We start from the raw sequence: 25,180 nt of genomic DNA, 5'->3' as shown, positions 1-25,180 counted from the left end.
CCTTTCAAGAATCTTCTTCCTGTTCTGCAAATCTATTTGTAAGGTGAGGCTACTCAAAACAGCACATGTTTAGGAAGCAATAACAGTGGCCACTATGGAGATGCTGAGCTATTGCTGTTGGAGAGAAAGCCCATCCTCAGTAGTGAATGCTCTAAGCATCCCTGAACTGTGTTCCAAATTTAGGGTGTGCCCTCCCCCTTAAAAAAGCTTATTCCAATCTAAAAATTGAAACCAACATCCAGATCCATTTCTAAGTAAAGCTAAAAAGTATGGGATAGCAAAAGGTAATTTTAAGTTGAAAAATGAGATACAAACCAGTTCTAAATGAATTAAAGTATGTTTTTAAAAACCCAGTTATTTTTAAAGGCAAACTATTTTAAAATGGACTTTTCATCTTCTTTTAGAACTTTGGTAATCGATGGTAATGCTGGGAAAGCCACAATGTGCCTCGCTGCCCCATCAGTCAGATGGGATCACAGTAGTTCTGATGTCTGTTATGTAATGTTCTCAGAGACCTTTCACATAGTTTATTCCATATGAGGGCAGATGAGAGAAGTAACCAAGACGTATCTAAGGTCACACAGTGGAATGGTAGACATGCATCCTGAACCTAGATCATGTAACCCTGATTTGGTGCTTTTTTTCCTACCGTATTACGTAACCTTACTGGATCAAAGGATCACTTAAGGTTTCCAGAACTGTGAGATCTAAATATAAAGAATTAATCCACGAATTATATAATCATGATAGACATTTATATAAATAATTCAGAATGTAGTTGCACCTATTAATCTTGGCTTAAATGTACCAGAAAGTCACTGAAAAATTATCCGTCTAATTATGATTCTATAACTCTTGATAAGCCTTCTACATTCTAGGAAGTAGCAGTTGTACCTTTCTGTACACTGTATTTAGAAGAGGAGTTTGAGAGCTGGCATTAACAATAATCACTGTTGTATTAGGTTCTAAGGTAACTCAAGTTTAAGTTGTTTTTAACTTGACTGGAAGTAAGAGCAGTCTTGATAAAGAGAAAAATCCAACAGAAAATAAAAATATACCAAGAAAATTTGGCAAAAGTTCAAGTGAGTACTTTGGAAAAATATCTTAAAGATTGTATATTATAGATTTATGTTTGATATAAAGCAATGGAAAGCTAATAAAGACATAATACCTGTATTTTAAATTTTACATGAAAAATACATATTACAGAAATTATTTTTATTTTTATTGCATTGATTTCTCTATTTCAATGACCATAACATATACCACGTCACTCTAACCACTGGAGAACTTTATCTTACTGATGGTGCAAAGAGCTAAGATAATTTGGTAATTTAAAAATATCTCCCAATAAGGACAAGTTATATGATTTTGCTAGCAAAGAAAGTACTTACTTTCATTGATCAGGCAATGATAAAAACTAAGATAATCTGCCTTTGTTGGTGTGGAGCACCAATTATCTACATATACTGTGAAGTAATGTTTCTGACAAATGGAAGGCAAAAACCATGCTAAGTTTGATTTAAAACATAAGCATGAGCAAATATTCATAGCAAAAATTTTAAATGGCTTGTTTTGATATCCTCTCTTTTTGGTTTATCAGTTGCTTATGGAGGTGATTTCACAAACTTCTTTCTCAAAAATGAACCCTGTAACATGGATTTAAGTAGGCAAGCAAAAATGTTCTCTGCAGCGTTTTCTTCCTTAGCATTCTAGGCCACATTACGCTTCTATTTGACTCTTAAATCCCAACACAAAGATTTTCACAATCTTCATTAGCTTCTCTGTTTCCCTCTCTTGATACAGCTTCTCTCAGAAAAAACCTGCCAACGCCACGTAGTCAGGGTCCAGACAACTTCAAACATGAGCTGTATTATTTTCTGCTGGCCTTCTAGCTGCCTCTGTCATTTACTACATATAAAATCTTTATTTTACTGCACAATTCTTCAAAATCCAAGGAACGCAGAATATATCTACATTAGTGCTCGGAATACAGGGTACTAAATTTGAGGAGACAAACCCAATCCTTTTACTTGTGTCCCTATTTTGACTGACATTTGATAAGGTCAATGAGATTTATGAAATATTAATTACGTGAAAAAGCTGTTTATGTAAAGAATACCTAGAGAAACACTGTTAATCAGGATGTGTGCTCATGTGATAATACTCCCTTTAATACAGTCATTTAAAAAGCTACAAGGAACAATAAACTCCTCCACAAGGATTTATAAACAATCACTTTTGAATTCCTTAAAAAAGGAAACAGACGCTATGCTGACGCACAACACTTTAAAAAAAATCAGAGAGTTTAAAAATAGAACAACACTGCCCAACAGATCAAAAATTTTTGAAAAGATCAAAAAAAGTTTAAACACCCAAGCTGAGTTTCTGTAGGACACAAACTCAAAAGAAGTCTAATGCAGGTTTTTGAGTATTTCATATACTCAAAAGTAACAAAGACAAAGTAACAGTAAGTACTTTAGAGTATCCTCTGTAAAAGAAGTTTACTATGGATGTATATCTTTTTGCCATATTTCAATATGAAAAGCTTTTATTTTCCACATAATGTCAGTTCTGAATTACCATCCTTAGCCAGAAGTCATCTCATGTTTTAAAAATAAACTACCCAGCTGAACATACCACCAACCATTTCTCTACCCACATTGTTTGGGTTTCAGAGATTGACCTGTATTTTATAGCCCACAACAACTCTGTGAGGTGAAATCCTACTCTCAACATCTTTTCTTTGTGCACATTGTTCTCTGCTTGCACTACTCTAAGGAAGAACTCTCTTCCTACTGCTACTAGATGCAGAATGAACTGTCCACCAGGATAACGATCCCTCCAGCATTTTGGATGACTCTCAAAGTTCTAATGCAGTTAGTGTAATACTGTATGTCCACAAACACTGAATCTGAAAGACAAGTTATAAATTAGGTCCCACATAAGATCCTGTTGCAGTCTTTTAAGCGAGAGTTCACTACTTTCTAACTTACCTAAATTTAATTTTTCCAGAAAGCTTTCTTTTTATGAAATTGCACAAAAGGACTAATGATTGGGCTTTGTCAAAAAATAAAATGTTAACCAATATCTAACTATACACTAAAATCGAACTTTATCTACAGTCAGAATTACCCAAATCCTCTTTCAGTAATAAAGAAAAAATTACACTGACTGTATCTTCATAGACTTGTATTTTCCCAGAAACAAACTAGCCAAACCAAGTAATTTGCTTACTTTTTATTACTCAACACACATAATAAAAAACTGCATCATATTCTAATAGTGAAGAAAATTCACCTCATGAGTCAGTGTCACATGGCAAAAGTATACTGAGTCAGGAAACTGAACTTCCAGTCCTCCTTCTGTAATTAACTGTGGTGACATGATTTCTGGAAAATCAGATAAACTTCAGGGGCCTTGAGTTTTTACCTGTAAAGTGAGGGCTTGGACATCACCTCTAGCACTAGAGAGTTCTGTAAATTACTGTTAAAATGCTTGAAGGATGGAATTAGCTAAAGCCAAGTGAAGTATGAGTTAAGTTTGATTAAACAAGTTTCTCTTGTTTTTATTTTTGTTTTTGTTTTTGTTTCCTGAATGTCTGACCAGCCTATAATAATCTAACAGATGTCTTTAAGTGGTATCATATTATTAATTATCATGTACTACATATAATGTCTTTTACTATAATTCTACATAATAAAAGTATTCAAGCTAAATTTAGCTTTTTGTTTCAGTGTAAGCCACACTTGTATTGTACGTTATTCAATAAAAATACCTGCTAACTAACTAACCAAACCAAAAAGCCTTTTTTCTTTGGGGAGGCTGAAGAAAGGTGAGAGAAGAGCAGACCAACCATTCTTAAAACAAATAACTGGATCTGTGATCATTGTAGTGAGGATTCAAAGTTCATTTCAGCTAGAAGAGACCTTAAAGATAACTGCTTTCATGCTTTACAAGCTCATAGATGTACTATTAAAAACACATTCTAAATTACCAGTAGTAAATTCAGTAACAGACCTTATAGTCACCCAAATATGCTACTACTTAACTATGCTATTACTTTGTGTGTACCATAAAACACAGCACATGAAAACTACTTGTAGATTCCAGTTACACCAATTAACATATTTATGACATAAAATATTAAACTAAACTTTAAAAGAAGCAGAACAGAAAACATGTCAAATGGCAAAAAACAAAAACCTTAGCCATAGCACTTCTAAAACCAACACTGGCATTTTATGTCTCAAGAAATTACTAGAAGGAATTAAAAAAAAAAAAAAACTTTAACTTAAGAGGAAAATAGTCTCATCATTTAAATTTCAATATATTTAACTTTGGCAAAATACTATGAACCTAGAAACCTGTTACATTAATTGTAAGTAAAACCATTCAAAACTATTCAAAGGCTAAAAACTAATATAAAAAAGAGCAATTGTCAGAAATAACCAATAAAGGCTGGCGCCGTGGCTCACTAGGCTAATCCTCTGCCTTGTGGCGCCAGCACACCAGGTTCTAGTCCCGGTCGGGGCGCCGGATTCTGTCCCGGTTGCCCCTCTTCCAGGCCAGCTCTCTGCTATGGCCAGGGAGTGCAGTGGAGGATGGCCCAAGTGCTTGGGCTCTGTACCCCATGGGAGACCAGGATAAGCACCTGGCTCCTGCCTTCAGATCAGCGCGGTGCGCCAGCTGCAGCACCATTGGAGGGTGAACCAACGGCAAAAGGAAGACCTTTCTCTCTGTCTGTCTCTCTCACTGTCCACTCTGCCTGTCAAAAAAAAAAAAAAAAAAAAAAAAAAAAAAAAAAAAAAAAGAAGTAACCAATAGAGCCATTACAAATTACTGTGTCTCTAGACTTAGGCTAGTATTGTACACATTAAGAAAAGAAGACTGCCAATACTATAGAAATGCTATCAGTTTTTTCAAGTTAGGTTCCTTTTAAAGTTTCATTCAAAATTTCATTATTTTCAATCAAAAATAAATAAAATTTACAGTTTCTAGAAAAGAAATATTTGATTATGGTTCTGTAAGTGCTTATTAATAACCATTAATTAATTCAGTGAAATACAGCTTTTAAAGAAAACTTTCATAATTAACAACCAAGCCTTACAGAAACAATGAGGTTAAATGTTTTAGAATGTAAAGGTATTTTCCAATCAAAATACCACTGACTTGATAGTAAACATTACTAAGTCATCTTCAATGGTTGCCACTTACATTGGTCTATACAAAAATAAATACATAAACTATCTTCAAACATAGATAAAAATGTAAGGATTAATTTTACTTTAATTAGTCCAAGAAACTGAACAAAAGTATTTAGGGTGGAATGAACAGTTGAGAATTCTTATATTTTAAAAATTCTGTGAATTCTCTAGAGACTTTAAAACCAGGGTAATATGGTAAGAAGAACAATTTTAACTTTCATAACCTTAAAAATTCCTTAAGAGGTAGCAATGAAATAAATATTTTGTGGATCCAAATTTTGGGTCATTTAATACATTTTTATAGTTGTATTTATATATTATAAAGAATACATAGAAGGTTGGTGATGATCAACTAAAGAGGTAGTTCAGAATAACTACTGTGAATTGTACCCCTTAAAAACAGCTTTCTATGTAAAAAAGATAATAATCTGTTCATGGAAAGTGTTAGCTGGTTATTTAGCTTTCCTGTGCTTTATTTATTTTTAAAAATTTTTGGCCGATAAAATGAATATTTTGGATACAGAAGTTTCTAGATGAAAAGTAATGGCAAAATTGGCATCCCAGACTAAAACTGTCAAAACATTTAACATATGTCATGGCTAATGCCTTCTACAACCAAATGGTATGTGCTGAGAATCCAAATTGCTTTTAAAATTAGCCTGTGGGAAATACTTTATTTTTTTTTTAAACTATAAAAAAGGCCAGCAAAAGAACTAGAGGCCAAATAAAAACTGAAACTGAAACAAAACCAAACACTTGAATATTTCTCCTAGAGATATGCAGAGACAATGAAATGATTTGTTTGTAACATACTCTGAAATCACTGATTAAAAAATACTATTCCAACTTAATTTCATTTCTTGCAAGGCACCCTGATAGTTCCTAGGCAATATAAGTAGTTCCGATTATACATCTAATAAATTGAACAGATGAACACTGTTGACTACTATTCCTCTTTACTAAAGTAAGTTAGTAAGAACAGTTTCGAGAGACATCTGAAAATCCATTTTTAGGATTTTAAAAATAGAAGAAAAATTTCCCTAGAAACACACATTCCTTAATAGGAATATATTTAAACAAAGAATGGGCATGGAGATTAACTTTCACATTCAAATACTAAGAACAGCATTTATAGGAGCTACATTTGATTTTAAATCATATTCTGTGAAAATAAGTTTGCACTTATATTGACAAAGAACTTTCAATCCAGTATTTCATTTATTCTTTCTAAAAACGGTGTAAATTCTGAGATTAGAAGCCAGGGGTCTGAGACATTAAGGGGCTGTGATCAAGCACTAAATTCAGTGCTCTTCAAAACACCACAGTGCTACACTATTTTACAATCTTCAAACTCCCTGCTTTGTAGAGAAGTTGAAGACCAGAGAACAGCTTGTCATTAGAAGCAATAAAATTACTTAGAAAAATGAATCATTACATTTGTTCTTTATCTCAACTCGATTCTGCCTACAGCGATCATCATAGATGGTTTAGACAAGTTTGTCTTAAAAACTGCCCTGCTAAGCTGAAATAAGCAAACAAAAAAAAACAACATACCTACAACTAAACTAACAATATAAATGGCTTCCTGGATTGCTGAATTTAATAGGTTTAGAAATGGAAATTTTAAAACATCAGTGCTGTGTGGTAAAAATAATGTATGTAGATTTAGTAGAAAAAGTAAAATTTCGAAGAAATAAAAAATGGAGGTATTTTTTCATCATGCAGAGGCCTTTGGTGGTTGCTAGTTTTCTATCTTAGGCACAATAACCCACAGCAAAGATCAGCTTGAAGGAGGAAATGACAGTGACAGCCAACCTCCCATGTCTTACCTGCATACATATGGTACGTAAGCCTCTCTATAAGCTTAATCACAGTTCCTGCTTTGATAATTGGAATTCCAGCCTTGGGCTGCACGTTCTCTTCAAATAGAATATTCTCTTCAGAGTCAGGCTCTGCGAATCTGTAAACATCAGCACTAGGCAGCCTCATCTGCTCCTCCTTCTCTTCCTGTAGCATTGTTACATCAAGCATCCTTTCCAGGGTGCTCCGGTACTGTAAAGATATCAGTGCTGCCATCCAGTTGTTTTTCTCTTCAGCTGACTTCGCAGAAAATATAACACTATTTTCATCTTTTAAAATTATTTCAAAAGCATGCTTGTATTCACTGGTGTCATCTTTGTCATTAATTTGTACCTTTCGCATAAAAAACTTTTCTTTAAGACGGTATTCTGCATTGCTAGCACCAGGGAGTCTTGGCTGCCCGTGATTTGATTTACAGCAAATCATTAAGCCGTCAAAGAGAAAGATGTGTCTCTCATGTTTGGCACCTACGCGTGTAAGAGTTCCTTCCATTATAAACTCATTGCAACACTGTCCAATGTCTTTTCCCTCCCAACCATCAATATTCTTCTGAATTTCGTTCATTTTCTTGATTGCTAGTTGTTTCCCCTTCATTTGCTGACTATAAAACCGACATGCAGATTCACTAGGATGAAGGAAATGACACTATTAGCACACAGATGACAGAGAATCTAGAGTTCATGTAAACAAGGGATAGTACAAAATATATTTTTACAAAGTCACACTGGTAAGGTATTCACCAACTCTCCAAATATATTAGTGTTACACAATTACACAATTTTGGAAATTACAGCAACACAGAAATTTTTTTCAGCACTCTGAAAACAACGACTACTGACAAAACTACATCATAAATTCAGCTACAGAATGATTATTTTTATTTTGGCTACTAAATATTTAGAATGACAAATACTAAAAAGTAGCCCAATAGAATGGGAAAAAAAAGGTAATTTAAGAGATTAAAGTAAGTTATTTACAAATGCTGAAATGGAAAAGACCCAAAGCTAAAAACATATAGCATATATTATAATTAGGAAAGTGGAAGCAATGTTATCTGAATTAATGTCTCGAGTTATATAATCCCTAAAATAATGGACGTGACTAGTTTTACTTTGACAGAAACAATGATGCTGACATAAATCTACCCAAGACATTTTGCTCTATCTCTCCTTTAGCTTACCAGTTGATTTTCAGGAGGTCTTGTCTGGGAGTAAGCAAGGAAAATGCACAAATATGAAAGGTTTCTCAAACAATAACAAATTCTCTTGGCTTTGATGTCACTTCCTCTGAAAGACCAAGCTTGTCACTAAAACTATTTTCTTCATTGTTTACTTGAAGAGGAAACCGGGATCCCTGAATTTATACCACAATATTCAGGTTGAAAAGGAGGATATTTTAAAAAGTGAAAATATTCACCTCAGTCTTCGTTTTGCAAGACTTTTAGAACATATTTTTTCCATACCACTCTGAACATTAAGCAGAGCTGTTATTGCCTGTTTCAAGCATTCCTTGTCTTCTTGATCCTCACTCTTTTCTTCTAACTGCTGTAAAGCCAAAATGACAAATGTGAACAAGAACACTCCTGGATAAAACAGTGAGGCCATTCTATTTAAGAATAAAAATAACATTTTTGCAAGTTTTTCTACCTCAACAATTTTTTTTTTTATTATTTTTTTTTTTTGACAGGCAGAGTGGACAGTGAGAGAGAGAGACAGAGAGAGAAAGGTCTTCCTTTTTGCCGTTGGTTCACCCTCCAATGGCCGCCGCTGCAGCCGGCGCACCGCGCTGATCCTGGCAGGAGCCAGGAGCCAGGTGCTTTTCCTGGTCTCCCATGGGGTGCAGGGCCCAAGCACCTGGGCCATCCTCCACTGCACTCCCTGGCCATAGCAGAGAGCTGGCCTGGAAGAGGGGCAACCGGGACAGAATCCGGCGCCCCAACCGGGACTCGAACCCGGTGTGCCGGCGCCGCAAGGTGGAGGATTAGCCTATTGAGCCACGGCGCCGGCTTACCTCAACAATTTTAAATGTGTCATAAAAGGTTTTTCTTCTTTATTACTATCTGTATTAACAAGTAACCAATTTTTCCAAATTTAGGAAAAAAGTCCACAAGAGTAGGGGTGTTAGAAGATGGGCTGTATCTATGAGAAGTAGTAATGTGCAATATCTCAAGTTGCATATTACTGAAAAGAAATGAGGCTTATACACCATCTTTTAACTATAATAAGACTTAGCACAGCAATAGGCACACAGATGAGATTATTTTGTGGGTCATTTGGATTAGGGTTTCTGATACCTGTATTACTCTTGCAGCGTACTGGCATGATAAGGCAGATGAACACACAGAAAAGGATGCACTATAATAGAGAGGAATTGAACATAAAAGCTGGGATCACATTTTGACCCTGCCTCTGTGTGACCCTGGGGCAGGTTCCCTGATGTGAGCCTCACTTTTCCCCTCCCACATGAAGATTATAAAAACCTGTCCTGCCTGCTTTGTGGGGTTGTTATTAAAATCAAAGTACTTGGAAAATGGTAACACACACAACATACATGTGAAATGTCTTCTTTGTAGTACTACAGAATGAACACTACTAGCGCCATGAAGAACTGTGTCAGTATCCTCATGTAAAGATCTTTGAGTAAATCTAGGAATACATATATCCATAAATTCAACCACACATATTTATGTATAGCAGAAAGTCTGTAGTTAACAAGAACTAAGTTATCAATAACTACTAATTGCCAATACAAAAAATGATTATAATCCAAACAAGCAATTGACTGAGGTATGACCAGAGCTAACCTTCTAAACCTGAGTACCAAAAAGGTAAAGTTAAGAAGTAACATTTTATCAATACCACCTTCATGCAATTAAGATTACCTACTCACTACCATAAAAGAAAATATTTAAAGTAATTTATAAAAAAGCTTACTTTTCAAAAAGCTTTATTATTCATTAGTATACTAGTACTTTAAGGGTTTTATGTTCTTAAGAGGTATTCCTTAAGATTCAACAACACATTCCTTGCTGCTTCAATTGATAAAAAGGGTAATAAAAATAGTTTCAAAGGATAAGAGACTTTTGAAAATACCTATAATAAAAATAATCAAATATCTTCTACTTACTTTGCACTATGGCCAGCTAGATTAAAGAAAGCCAATGGTCAGGTATTGACAGACTTTTACTTAGTGAACATTACTGGTAGGCTGAAGGCAGGATTCTAGGTAATCTCTCAGTACTTTCCAACCCTATCATTCTACACTGTATGCCAGAATTATGGGAGACAAAATGAAACAAAATAAAATTAACCTAAGCTTAAGCTTCAAAGGCAGCAGAAAACACAGAAAGCAGATAACACACCTATAATACATGAATATATTATAGGAATTATAGATAAGCTTACTATGGTGCCAAAAAATACCTTCTTTTTTTTAAGTCTGTGCATAAGAGGGGATCATCAAATATTTCATGGAAAAATGATTGAGCAAACCATTCACCAATTTAACAAATTTTGGCACCCAAATAAAAATAAATAATTTTAAAAAACATCATTTAATTCCATTTTCCCACCAACCTTTGGAAGTGCCCTTGTATTAAGTAAAAGCAAATTTACAGGGCAGATGTTTGACACAGCAGTTATGCAAACATACTGCAGTTCTTTGAGTCTGAGCCCTGCTTCCAGCTTCCTGCTATTGCACATCCTGGGAGGCAGCAGGTATTTAGGTCCCTGCCACCCACATGGGAGATCTGGACTAAATTCCTAGCTCCTGGCTTTGGTTTGGGACAGCCTCAACAACTGCAAGTATTTGGGGAGTAAACCACAGGAGAGGAGATTCCAGTTGTCTGCCTGTCATCCTCTGTCTACCTTTCAAATAAATAAATCATTTTTAAAAGGCAAATTTAATAAAAGTACCACTGAAGAATGAGCTAGTTCATGAGTTTTTGAGAATTTAATCATTCAAAAGCAAAGTCCAGGGGCTGGCATTGTGGGGTAGCAGATAAAGCCACCTCCTGGGACACTGGCATCCCATATGGGCACCAGTTTGAGTCCTGGCTGCTCCACTTCCAGTCCAGCTCCCTGCTAATGCTCCTGGGAAAGCAGTGGAATATGGCCCAAGTCCTTGGGACCCTGCACCCACATGGGAGACCCTGAAGAAGATCCTGGCTCCTGGCTTCAATCTGGTCCACCCCTAGCTGTTGCGGCCATTTGGAGAGAGTGAACCAGCGGATGGATCTCTGCTCTCTGTCTCTCTGTAACTGTGTCTTTCAAATAATTAAAATAAATCTCACATTAAAAAAAAAAAAAAGCAAAGTCCAGAAATATTCAAGGCAATATTTCAGTCTTAAAGAATTGACATTAATATATGGCAGGATACTGAAACTTTAATATTTAAAAATTTTTTAAATGTATCTATTTGAAAAGAAGTGAAGAGATAGAGAGAAACAGAGTTCTCCCATCCACTGGTTTAACTCCCAAATGCCCACAACAACCAGGCTGGGCTAGGATAAAGCTAGAAGGCTGGAACTCAATCCAGGTTTCCTACATGAGTGGCAGGAACCCATGTTCTTGAGCCATCACCTGTGCATCCCAGGGTGCACATGAGCTGGAAACTGGACTACAGGGTAGAGCTAGGACTCTAGAACCAGGCACTCTAAGATGAAGGCAGTGTCTTAACTGCTATACCAGATGCCTTTTTCCCTTGAAATTTTTAAATGTTAATCCAGGTAAATATACCTATTGTCACACAAATACACAATTCTAGTACACATATAAATATTGTAAAAGAAAAATTCATTTAGACATGGATTTGACTTTCTATTCTGAGTTATTTATCTACAATCTAACTGTAGCTGTTTTGCCTACAGAATATACTAGTAAAGACATTGCTAATATTTTTAAAATTACAAATCCAAAGTACATTTCAAACTTTTCTGATAAAATAATTTTAAAATGTTATTTTTATAGCATTAGGCACGCATTTTTAAATAAACTTCAGTATAATTTATTACAATGAACTTGTCAGTATTTTTTGTTTCTTTTACTTAACACGGCTGACTTACACTAAGCACTGGTATAGAATAATTCAAGCTAACTCCCATCAAAGGGGTGAGTTAGTGGCTACAGTAGTAGCACTTAATATGTAAATGAGACTGAACAGAGCAGTGTCCTCTTATTACAAAAGTGATATTCAATATATAATTTCTATATGTTCCTACTGAACATTGTATAATAGCAATAATTTTATAAGTGCAACGTATTTAAATGATTTAAAAATTAGTACATCCCAAGATTATACAGCTTTATATGAGATTGTATTTAAACTCATCTAGGGAATCATATCCTAAAGCACAGTGAAAACTTAGACGTTCCATAGAGACCATAAAATTTATCTTTTTACAATAAAGGAGCCACTTTCACCAGTGCCTGTGTCCTTGGTCCATGAGAAATAAGCAGATGGGCAGTAGTCAATACGGTATAAAGCATATACAATACACATATGCAATGTGCAAAATCTCTCTCCTAGAAAATCCTGCAAGATATTTAGGATTAAATTTAAGGAGTTGTCAAAGGAAAAAGGTAGGGCCGGGGCCACGGCTCACTAGGCTAATCCTCCGCCTAGCGGCGCCGGCACACCGGGTTCTAGTCCCGGTCGGGGCGCCGGATTCTGTCCCGGTTGTCCCTCTTCCAGGCCAGTCCTCTGCTGTGGCCAGGGAGTGCAGTGGAGGATGGCCCAGGTGCTTGGGCCCTGCACCCCATGGGAGACCAGGAAAAGCACCTGGCTCCTGGCTCCTGCCATCGGATCAGCGTGGTGCGCCGGCCGCAGCGCGCTGGCCGTGGCGGCCATTGGAGGGTGAACCAACGGCAAAGGAAGACCTTTCTCTCTGTCTCTCTCTCTCACTGTCCACTCTGCCTGTCAAAAAAAAAGGAAAAAGGTATCCAAGGGAAGAATAAAACTCAAGATTGTTTTATATTAAAAAGAAATTGTTGCATCTGATGCATTTTGAGTTCATTTACAAATATATTATGTCTTCCCTTTCTTTAAAAAAGGGACCACCTTGAGGCTAGCACTCAGTCCAGCAGCTAAGACACTGGATAAGACACCATGATCCTGGATCTGGAGTACTGTGTATGAGTCCTGGCTCTAGCTCAGGCTACAGCTTCCTGCTAATGCGAGGCAACAGTGAGTGCTCAGGAAATTGATTCCCTGCTACCATGTGGGAAGCCTGGATTGCACTGCTAGCAGGTTGTTGGGGGAATCTGGGACTGACACAGCAGATGGGAGCTCACTTGAGTATGTGCTTGCTCTTTCTCTGCCTCTCAAATAAATAAAAAGAAAAAAGGGAATATTTTAATTCATATGTTTTTAATTCATATGTTTTGATTTCCAGAAATTAAGTTTATCTAACATGACATTACATAAAATGCTAACTACCATTTACCTGATGGCACAGATAGGCAAGACCAGAACCTAAGACTGCTTGACTCTTAGTCCAAAGACCTTGCCATTATAAACCCAAATAACTGAATGAATTCTGAAAAACCCATTTAGAATATATTCACTAAATAAAACCTATTTCATTCAAACAAGTGCAATGTACATGATGACAAAATATAGTCAAGAAATACACATTATAAGTATACAGATAAGGAGTTCACAAAATGTGGGAACACAGAAGTTCATGTTTTGACTTTGGAATGGTTACTTGTATACTTTTCAGTGGGATAGTAGAGTAGATTGCAATACAGAAAATACACAAAGAGAAAGCTTGATTCGTTAACCCTCTTAATGTATGTATAAAATGCTATCCAAATTATTAACCAACTGCTGAGTAACATAAGTTTTCTGTTCTTGACTCTTGGCCAAGTTATCAAACATTTCATTAAAGGCTGAGGGGAAGAAAGGCAATGACATTCAAATATGTTAACCATTCTTTGATTGTAGCAGCACACCTAAAAGACACAGCGAGAAAGGATAACACTAACTAAAATAAAATTTGAGGTATGAAATTTTAAACTGGCAATCAACTGTAAAAAAAGTATTAGGATAACTCATTTATGAAAACAAAACTTTCAAAATCACCTCTCTGTGCTTATCGGAGAAAAAAAATTGCCATATTCCTCATGGCAGTTGATTTAAAATTAAAAATTGAAATATTATAACAATTTATTTACAGTGGCTCAAGTAGTTACTCTCCTATGTTTAATTTTAGACATTCAACATCCGTTGTCAGATCCAATACCAGTTAGACTCAAGCAGATACTAGGTGGAGGTTCTGTTGGGCTTATTTTGATGATACTGAGAAAAAACTGTTTTCCAAAGCTGCTCTTACTGCTGCTATTAAGACATCAGTTCATTGGCAGTCTAAAATTAGTGATTTGAAGCTGTAGAAATTAAAATAAACCAGGTAGAGAATATGAAAGAAAAGTAGATTAAAGCAATTATCTAGCATAGAGGATAGTTTATACTACTGAACTTCCAAACTGGAAAAACAGCAAATCAAAACTGTTAACCATTGCCTAGGAGATATTTTAGTAGAAGTCTGCAGACATATTTCCCTACAGAGAGCTTTTGGCACATTATGAAAAGGGCACCAGTGGGTGTTTAAAGTACCTCATATAGTGCAATTCATACTTGCCTTTTCCAAATTGTTTTATGTAGCATTAAAATAAAAAGATGACACAGGGAGAAAAAAGGCTCGCTCTTCTGACTTTTCTTTGTTCTTGACCCTATTTAAGTTTTCCACATTTGCTGCAGTATTCGGAGCTAAATTTTTGTCTTTTTCTCTTTCCTACAATTCATATACTCAAGCATTTAGGGGTGTAGTATTTGTGATATTTGTGATATTAACAAAAAACTGGGTTGGGGGAGTTAAGGAGTATTCTTTAAAGTCAGTCTGGTACATAAAAAACAAGGAATATTAGAAAATGAATGTTAAAACTTAACAGCAAGAGTCCAACCATATAAGCATTCAGATTAGTCTTTAGTTTCTAAAATAAATTTTGTGATCAAGATAAATACTGCAATGTTACAGTAAATTAATAGCCACTACAAAACCTACTCCATTGGTTCTTAGTATTATCTAAAAATACATGTCTGTTATAATATGTTAAAATTAAACCTGGACATGATTTTTCCTCAATTATTTTGCTGAGGTTGTACTTTTTATTATCAATGGAAACTTTAAAAGGTATAGAGATTTAAGTGTTAAATACTCAATTATTTTTCAAGAGAAAGCACATGTAACAACCCAACACCAATTATATACCCTTAGTCTATTCAGATGTTTATATTAGCAATTTTGTATTCTCAAAAGCTTTTACTGACCTATAATTCATCAACTGAAAAAACATAGTTGTTGGATTTTCACCAGATTTTTAACTAACATTAAATTTTAAAATCTAAAGATGAAATAATAATTAGACTAATGTAGCTTAAGAAAGTTAATAGACATTGGAGAATCAGGAAAAAATGAATGTAATTTTTATAGTATATCAAAAACTAATTGTTATGGATTGAATTGTGTACCACCAAAAATAATTCAAGTTCTAACCCTTGCCAGTACCTATGCCTGTGTTCTTATTGGAAATAGTATATTTTGCAGATATACACAAGTTGAAATGAGGCCTCACTGGGTTAAGGTTGAGCCCTAAATCCACTGACTTGGTGTCATAAAAGAAAGAGAGGGCTGGCTCCATGGCATAGTAGGCTAAGCCTCTGCCGCCGGCACCGGTTTGTGTCCTGGCTGTTCCTCTTCTGATCCAGCTCTGCTGCGGCCTGGGAGAGCAGTAGAATATGGCCTTCCAAGTGCTTGGGCCCCTGTTCCCACGTGGGAGACCCAGAATAAGCTTCTGGCTCCCAGCTTCAAATCAGCCCAGCTCCAATGGCTGTTGCGACCATTTGGGGACTGAACCAGTGGATGGAAGACCTTTCTGTCTGTCTGTCCCTCTCTGTAACTCTACTCTCAAATAAATAAAAACTCTTTAAAAAGAAAAAAAGAGAGAAACGAAAATTTGGACAGACACACGGAGAAAAATATGAAGACATGAAGATGGAGACACAGCATCAGTTAAGCCCAGGATTTCGGGGGTCACCAGAAGCTAGGAAGAGGCAAGAAGGGTTCTTCTCAGGAGGCTTTGGAGGAAGCAGAGCCCTGGCCACACCCTGATTTGGTTCTTCTACTTCCCACAACAGTGAAAGAATATATTCTGTTCTTAAACCACTCAGTTTGTGAACTTTTGATACGGTAGATGTAGGAAACCAATATACTAATAAAGTATACATAACAATAAAAATTTCAACTTGATTTTTTTTTTAAATATTTATTTTACTGGAAAGGCAGAGTAACATGAAAGAGAGGGAAAGACAGAGAGAGACATCTTCCATTCACTGGTTTACTCTCCAAATAGTCTCAGCAGCAGGGATTGGGCCAGGCTAAAGCCAGGAGCCAGGAACTCCATCCTGGTCTCCCTGGCAGGGATTCAACTACTTGGGCCATCATCCACTGCTTTTCCCAGGTGCATCAGCAGGAACTGGATGAGAAGCAGAGCAGCCAGGATTTGAATAACGCATTCCAGTATAGATGACAGCATCCCAATTAGTGGCTTAACCTGCTGTGCCACAATGCCAGCCCCTCAACTTCATTTTTTAAATAGAAGGAAACCTGCTTTTTCTTAGGTTCCACGGACTCAGCATATCAGAAAGGGAATATGGTAATCTTCTAGGAAGTTAATTATTTCTAAGACGTCTGGACAATCTTTTCTAATACTTCTCTGGATATAACTTGGGGTGATAAAATCTTATTTTTAAAGAACAAAGAAAAGGTTAACATTTTGTTGAACCAGACTTTTGTATTAATTTCCTAACCTTCAAAATATCTGTCAACATATTTACTTAGTCCTAAAGAACAAGTCAACATTTTTTAATAAAGTAAAGTAAACACACAGAAAATCAAATTTGAAGCAATGTAGCTTACAAGAAGATAAAAATGGAACATTTTTTACTTTATAAAATTTTAACTTTAACTTTTAAGTTAATCAAAGGGTACAAAGATTCAACCTCTAATGTTAACTGACGAAAGAAGGGATTTTTTTTCCAGCTTAAGAAGGTTTTTTTTTTTTTTTTTTTTTTTTTGAACAGGCAGAGTTAGACAGTGAGAGAGAGAGACAGAGAGAAAGGTCTTCCTTTTTCCATTGGTTCACCCCCTGAGTGGCTGTTATGGCTGGCCTGTTGCGGCCAGCGCACTGCACCGATCCAAAGCCAGGAGCCAGGTGCTTCCTCCTTCCTGGTCTCCCATGCAGGTGCAGGGCCCAAGGACCTGGGCCATCCTCCACTGCCTTCCCGGGTCACAGCAGAGAGCTGGACTGGAAGAGGAGGAACCAGGACAGAATCCGGTGCCCCAACCGGGACTAGAACCCGGGGTGCTGGCACTGCAGGCAGAGGATTAGCCTAGTGAGCTGTGGTGCCAGCCCAGCTTAAGAAGTTTTAAAGTCATACTATTTTGTGTTATTATTTTAACTGGAAAATAAAAATTGGATATATTTATATTGCACAATATGATGCTTTGATGTATGTAAACATTGTGGAAAGGGTAAATTACGCTATTAATATATCCCTTATCTCATAGACTTAATTTTCTTATAAGAACTTAAAACCTACTCAGCAATTTTCAAGTATACAATATATTGCTATCAACTATAGTCACCACAATGTACAATAAAATCTCTTGACTTATTCTTTCCAATGAAAATTTTGTGTCCTTTGACCAACATCTCCCCAACTCCCCCCTAAACCTCTAGTAATCACCATTTTATTCCATTTCTGCAAATCTGAAAGTCTTAATCTATTAATAGCTGAATTTTCTTTCAAATTTGTTAAGTTTAAGGCATTCTACCTAAGTTTCCAAAATAAATCTAATTACATAAAATTTTAAACTTCTTTTAATATATAATATGTTTGTAGGAATTCTAAAGAAAAGTTTGCCATTCATTTTTAAAAATTTATCTTTTTATTTATTTTTTAAAGATTTATTTATTTAACTTGAGAGGCAGAGTTATAGACAGAGGGAGGGAGAGACAGAGAGAAAGCTGCAATAGCCAGAGCTGGGCCGATCCAAAGCCAGGAGACAGGAGCCTCTTCTGGGTCTCCCACTTGGGTTTAGGGGCCCAAACACTTGGGCCATCTTCTACTGTTTTCCCAGGAAGTGGAGCAGCTAGAAGTTGAACTGGCACCCATATGGGATGTTGGCACCACAGGCAGATGCTTAACCTATTATGCCACAGTGCTGGCCTCGCCATTTATTTTTTCATGAGGCATTTATTTTATTTTTTTAAAGGTGTGTTTATTTATTTGAAAGGAAGAGTTATAGGAAGTGAGGGAAGGACAGAGACACAGAGAAAGAGAATTATCTTCCATCTGCTAGTTCATTCTCCAAATGGCCGCAACAGCCAGGGCAGGGCCAAGCTGAAGCCAGGAACCTAGAACTCTACCTAGGACTCCCATGGGTGGCAGGGACCTAAACACTTGAGCCACCTTCTGCTGCTTTCCCAGGTGCATTAGCAGGGAGCTTGACTGGAAGCACAGTAGCTAGAACTTGAACTGGTGCTCACATGGAATGGCAGCATCTTGAAGATGGTAGCTTAACTCGCTGCAACACAATGCCAGTCCCTATAAGGCATTAACTGAATGCCTAAATACCAGAGACTATGCAAGGTATAAGGATTCAAAAATAATGTAAATAGGGCTCAGGTTCATTCCCCATGGAACACACAGTCTAAAACTAAGGCAGACAAAATGGACAAGTTCTATGAAGAGATGTGATGAGATTCAGATAGTGAGGATCTGCTAATAAGGGAAAAAGAATAAGAAGCAAGGATGGTATAACTACTTCAGGTGAAGGGATCTGAACTGATCAACAAAGACAGGGAACAGAGGAAAAAGTAGATTTGGGTAGACAGCATTGGGAGGAAGTAGTGAGAGAACAGGGAATAAAATATTAAAATATCCACACGACAAGAAGAGAAATATCTAGTAATGATAATACTTTTAAAAACTTAATTATTTTCTTTGTATTTATTTGAAAGAAAGAGAGCAATTTCTTCCATCTGCTGACTTACTTTCTAAATGCCTGCAATAGCCAAGGCTGGACCAGGCTGAATCCAGGAGCCTAAAAATCAATCTGGGTGTCCCATGTGGGTGGCAGGAACCTAAGTACTTGAGTCATCACCTATTGCCTCCCAGGGTTGTGCATTATTAACAGGAAGCTGAACTGGAAGCAGAGTGGTCAGGACTAAAACACGGGCACTGAGATATGCGATGTGGGCATCCCAAGCAGTGCCTTAACCACTGCACCAAATAATTGCTCTGGCAATACTTAATATTATATTCTTTACTATATATAAAGTATTTAACATAATTTTGTTTGACAGAACAACTCAGTGAGGTAAGCATTTCACAAATAAGAAAATCAGGACTCAAAAAAAGGTATAATGACTTGTCAAAAGCCACACAGCTGGTAGGCTATGGGCTAGAACACAAGAAGAAATAGCAGACTTCTATTCAGTCTAATGGACTTTCCAAAGCCACTCCACCCATGGATAAAGTAAGGCTAGTTTCCAACTGCTACTTGACGTCAATGGGTTTTGCTACCTCCAGTTGCTCCGATTTTATGCAATCATTGTTAAGTCCAGAATTACCAAGTTTAGACTGATACCTGGGGTAGCATCCAACTCCCAGAAAGAAAAAACCAATCTAGAAGTAGTAAGAATCACGTAGTTAGAAAATAGTGTCAGACGCATAAGAGCTTAAAGGTCCTATGCTTCATTTGATGGAAAAACTTCACTGTGGTAGTTTCTTTAAGTAGCAGTTATAAAAGAACTACATTTTAAAAGAGTTTCATGATGTAACTGATTTGGGAAATCCTAGAAAACAATTAGATTGCTTTATTGCAGAATTTTGCAAAGGTTTTAATATTGTATACTGAAAATATCTAAGAGTATATTTAAAGATGCAATGTTCCCCAAAATATATTTGACCACTGAATATCCACTCCTTCAACTTTGTTCATAAATGTCATGGGACTAGCATCTCACAGAATATACTTTTAAAAACTGCTGAATGGCCGGCGCCGCGGCTCACTAGGCTAATCCTCCGCCTAGCGGCGCCGGCACACCGGGTTCTAGTCCCGGTCGGGGCGCCGGATTCTGTCCCGGTTGTCCCTCTTCCAAGCCAGCCCTCTGCTGTGGCCAGGGAGTGCAGTGGAGGATGGCCCAGGTGCTTGGGCCCTGCACCCCATGGGAGACCAGGAAAAGCACCTGGCTCCTGGCTCCTGCCATCGGATCAGCGCGGTGCGCCGGCCGCAGCGCGCCGACCGCGGCGGCCATTGGAGGGTGAACCAACGGCAAAGGAAGACCTTTCTCTCTGTCTCTCTCTCTCACTGTCCACTCTGCCTGTCAAAAAAATAAAAAAAAAAAAAAATAAATAAAAAAATAAAAAACTGCTGAATGAAAATACATAAACAACTTATTAGCAAAGGAAATGTAAATCCAAATAGTATGTTGAGGCTGAGGGAATGCAGAATAAAAAGGAGTGATCAGAGTCTACGGATTAATCAGGCAGTTTCCTGCCTCATATATTACTAATTCTACAATGTAACTTAAGCAATAATAGCAATCAGAGACATTCATACTTATGTCAGTAATAATCTTTTAAACTACTGACTGATGTACTTACAAGTTACAGTTTTAGAAATCTTAATTACCTGTATTTTGAGAAATTAATACCCATAGTTACTTTCTCATATTATTGAGGTGACTGGGTTTTATAGCTTTTTTCAACCTTTATCCAAAGTTTCTTGCTCTTCATTATAAATTGATAATTGCTTTGAGGGTTCACATGGCCTTTGAATCCTTCAGAATTACATTATACACTCAGGTAAAAATCCCCTTAGAGAAATCACTACAAAGAAAAATTCTGTATAATAAAACTGTTTTTACACCCCCATTATGACTATGGCTAGTCAAATGAAATCTTTATAAAGACTTTATATGCCAAACACTTCCACTTGATTATTCTCTTAAAATAATCATTACATATTAACAAAGACCTTATACTGCGTACTGTTTGCAGTGAACAGATTGCTACGTCCAGTGTAATTCTGCCTAGTGATTAAATATTACCCTTTAACTCCTTTAGTCCTTTCCCAGGTCAAACGTCCTACTGAAGAAATTTAACTGGCTGGTGCCACAGCTTACTAGGCTAATCTTCTGCCTGTGGCGCCGGCACACCGGGTTCTAGTCCCAGTTGGGGCGCAGGATTCTGTCCCGGTTGCACCTCTTCTAGTCCAGCTCTCTGCTGCGGTCTGGGAGCGCAGTGGAGGATGGCCCAAGTCCTTGGGCCCTGCACCCACGTGGGAGACCAGGAGGAAGCACCTGGCTCCTGGCTTCGGATTAGCGCAGCGCGCTGGCCATAGTGGCCACTTGGGGGGTGAACCAATGGAAAAAGGAAGACCTTTCTGTCTCTCTCACTGTCTAACTCTGCCTATCAAAAAAAAAAAAAAAAAAAAAAGAGACCTCATTTCAACATCTGCTCCTAAAATTATAAGTATGATTTCTTATAATACATTCTGTATAACAGAATCCTGATATTAGCCACAATTTTTCTTTGAGGAAACATTCACATAAAAGTTACAAAAATAATAACAGTATTAATACATGTTTTACAGGGTTAGTTCATTAAGAATAAAAAGAATAACACAACTACACCACTTGAATTATAATTTATCCAAATTAAGGCTTCCCTTTTCCTTAATTTCAGTGTATAATAGGAAAAGAAAAAAGGCAAAATGTTTTCCTTTTGGTCACTGCTTCTTAATATTTTGAATTGTGATCAATTCCAAATTGATCACATGGGATCAATGGGACTTTTTCTTTACAAAAAAAAAAAAAAGAGATTTATTTATTTATTTATTTGAAAGGCAAGGTTACAGAGAGAGAGGGCTAGACAAAGAGAGATAATCTTCCATGCTCGTTCACTCCCCAATGGCAGCAATGACCAGGGCTGGGGCCAGGCCAAAGGCAGGAGCTTCACTGGTGTCTTCAACATGGGTGCAGGGGACCAAATACTTGGATCATCTTTCACTGCTTTCCCAGGCACAGGCTGGACTGGAAATGGAGCAACCAGGACACAGACTGGTGCCTACATGGGATGTTGGCATTGCAGGCTGCAGCTTAACCCACTATAAACAAAACACCAGCTCAAAATGGGGACTTTTACCTGGATTATACAAATTCACTCTAAAAGATAAGCAGTTTCACAGAGACAGTTGCAAGCTTGAGCTATGAAACCAGGTGAATCACCCTTCCCCACTGTCTTCAGCCTTATCTTCACACCAGGTCCCTTATTTGAGTCCCTGAATCTACTGAGGTCCCCAGGGAAGAACTGGATGCATAAATCCAAGGTTGCTTCTAATTATCCACCATGTGAACAAGAACTAAGGGCATAAGATAAAACTGCTGACAAGTGCTTTGAAATTTACTAATAAAATCAGAGAAAAAAAATGTCATTCTTACATACTTATTTCCATTTGCTTCTTAACTGGAAAAAGAAAATGGCTACACAATAATGTGCACACAAGCTCACATAATAATTTACAAACACAGTGGTAAAAAGACATCAACACATTTAAATATTTTGTAAACAGCAAGGAAGAGTTTTCTTACCTTCAAAAGTTCAAAGTAATGAAGACAGTGGTAAACAGGGGCTAGAAGTAGCCTCGGTAAAACATATTGAACAGCTTCTTTAAAACCTTCGCCTATTGACTAGAAAAGAAAGTGATTGGATTTTTTTTTAAAGTTTACTTTTCAGACATATGTACATCTTGATTTTAAAATTACTATACCTGCAAGTAAAGTGCTGCCCCAGGCTTTGATAATTGACTAAGGAAACGATCATGAAAACCAGGTCGTAAAATATCTCGGGCATACGATTCATATGGATCAAATGCCAATTCCTTAGAAAAACAAACAAAGTAGAACATACATAATCTCTTTCCAAAGTAAAACATATGATAGCAAGATTAAATTATGAGCATTTCTATGCCAGCACAATTATATATTTCTTTAATATGTCCCTAAACAAAAATTATATGGATATTAACTATAATTTTAATACAATACATCTAGCTATTCTTAAGAGAGTAAATCACTTCATTTTGGTGAGAAATAGAATCTTTATACATTTGACACCTCTCATTAAAGGATTCTAGTAGGGTATGACCAACAGACATGGCCATAAGGGGGCAGAATTTTGGTTCTAGAAAACAAATGAAGCTTCACTTGAACAATAAAGAATATAGATATTCACAACCAGGTAAAGTGTGAACATTAGGAATACTGGTATCACACATTTGTCTTTTTTCTTCTTCATAGCAGACTTTTAAACTCATATAAAACAGATATAACAATTTATACCATCTAGTATTTATTACAGATTTCACAAAACAATCATGTTGCCAAAAAATGTTGTCATTATTAGTATCCTATTAGTAATATATTCTAAAAAGCTGAGTATCAGTGATTCTTGATGAAGAACAGAGTAGAGATCTTGATTTCAGCAGAAGGCATAGGGCCTCTCTTCTCTCCTCTGCTGCATTTCAAGTATAAAACTGCTGAGAAGATAGTGGTCTAGATTCTGACAAGTGCTCATTACCATAAAGGTAATTCCAGTAGGAGGAAGAGGACATCTAGTGGCAGAGTGTTGTAGAAAGCGGTACGAAAGAATCTAGAACAAACCACGTTTATCATTAATTACTCTTAATGTTGTATTTAGATGCTCCTTAAGGAAAGACTGAATAGTAACAACAGCAGATAAGAAATCGAGAGATCTAAATTCTGGCTGTTAGGAAATGCAACATAGCAAATAAAGTTTAAAGTAGTCCTGGATTCCTTCAGCAGGATCCTGGTTCATTTCCCAATTTTTACTCCTTCAACTGCCAACTAAAAATTTCTATAATTTAAACACCAGAAATTGCAGTCCATTGTACATATTATAGAAATGGAGAGTAAGGTCTCAACAATAACGACAACAAGGAGACGGGGATGAATAGAGTGGATGGGGAAGAAGAGTAAAACTTTGATGGGATACTTTTATCTTGGGCCTGCAAATTATCATTATCATAGGAAGTAACCAAGTTTGCCTTTCTCTTTCAATAAGCCCCAATTTATTACACAGTTGTATGACACAGATAAAATAAAGGCTTTACACAGTGCTGTGGTGTAAAGGCAGGGGCTTCTGGGGACTCAGGTTTCAATTCTGACTTCACTACTTATTAGCTGTGTGACCTTCAACAAACTGCTTACTCTAAATGCAGATATTTTCTACTTTACAGGGTTGTTTTAGGAATTCAGAGATGTCATACATGTTTATTACAGTGTCTCGTACAAGGTAATACTGAATATATGGTAGCTGGTATTACCATTCCAAAATAGCTACTCTCAAGAGAGTGAAATTGACAATTAACTAGTAATACAAACTCTCATCATTTAGTTCTGTTCTTGAAGACGAATTTGTAAAATGGGAAGCACTCCTAAGAATCCAAGGTATGAGTTAGTGATTTTATGATCGGTTCAGTGGTAAGATGTAACACAAGAGCCACTGACAAAATTTAATTACCAACACATACAATTGGCAGTAACCTATAGGGAACAGCTTAACCTAATCTACCTATATCCACCTTCTAGCTCAAAAAAGCTCCATGTTTTACAATACTTGCCTCAGCTTTTTTTAAAAACAGAAACAAAACAATATGGATATAATTGGTTTTTGTAGGTTCCCTTTCACAAGTCCCTCCTACAAATCCCCAGTAGTCACTATCTCGAATCTGAACTTTATCATTTCCACATTTTTATATCATGATTATATAGGTCGTAGATTATATAGAAATAAAGCAGTGCATTGTTTTGCATGCTTTCCAACATGTAAAGATCAGAATATGTTTATTCTTCTGTAAGTTACTTCTTATACTAAAAGTTTCTTTCAAAATTTACCACTGTTTGAGTCATGTAGTTCCTTTGTTTACTTTAAAACTTCATATAATATCCTACTCTACCAATATA

The 25,180-nt window shown here is 36.6% G+C and overlaps 1 protein-coding gene across 4 annotated transcripts in view; it reads right to left on the bottom strand.

The window, feature by feature from the left end:
* The window catches only part of SOS1 (SOS Ras/Rac guanine nucleotide exchange factor 1), a 134,326-nt gene that overhangs the window by 31,553 nt on the left and 77,593 nt on the right, over window positions 1–25,180 (bottom strand). For 2 of the 4 annotated variants that reach the window (XM_051842966.3, XM_051842967.3), the window contains exons 7-10: window positions 22,966–23,076; window positions 22,787–22,885; window positions 8,484–8,611; window positions 7,037–7,692 (exon numbers count right to left, since the gene is read on the bottom strand). In XM_051842966.3, coding sequence (XP_051698926.1) covers window positions 7,037–7,692; window positions 8,484–8,611; window positions 22,787–22,885; window positions 22,966–23,076 — 994 coding nt within the window. Of the gene's footprint in view, window positions 1–7,036; window positions 7,693–8,247; window positions 8,612–22,786; window positions 22,886–22,965; window positions 23,077–25,180 lie in introns of those variants that run through there. The other 2 variants (XM_089326511.1, XM_089326512.1) reach the window with 1 other exon arrangement.

The sequence above is a fragment of the Oryctolagus cuniculus genome, chromosome 2 (assembly GCF_051225735.1).
Source record: "Oryctolagus cuniculus isolate XC-2025 breed Fujian yellow rabbit chromosome 2, ASM5122573v1, whole genome shotgun sequence".
Classification (NCBI taxonomy): Eukaryota; Metazoa; Chordata; class Mammalia; order Lagomorpha; family Leporidae; genus Oryctolagus; species Oryctolagus cuniculus.
The sequence above is the reverse complement of the archived record's forward strand: the minus strand, read 5'-3'. Positions and strand labels throughout refer to the sequence as shown.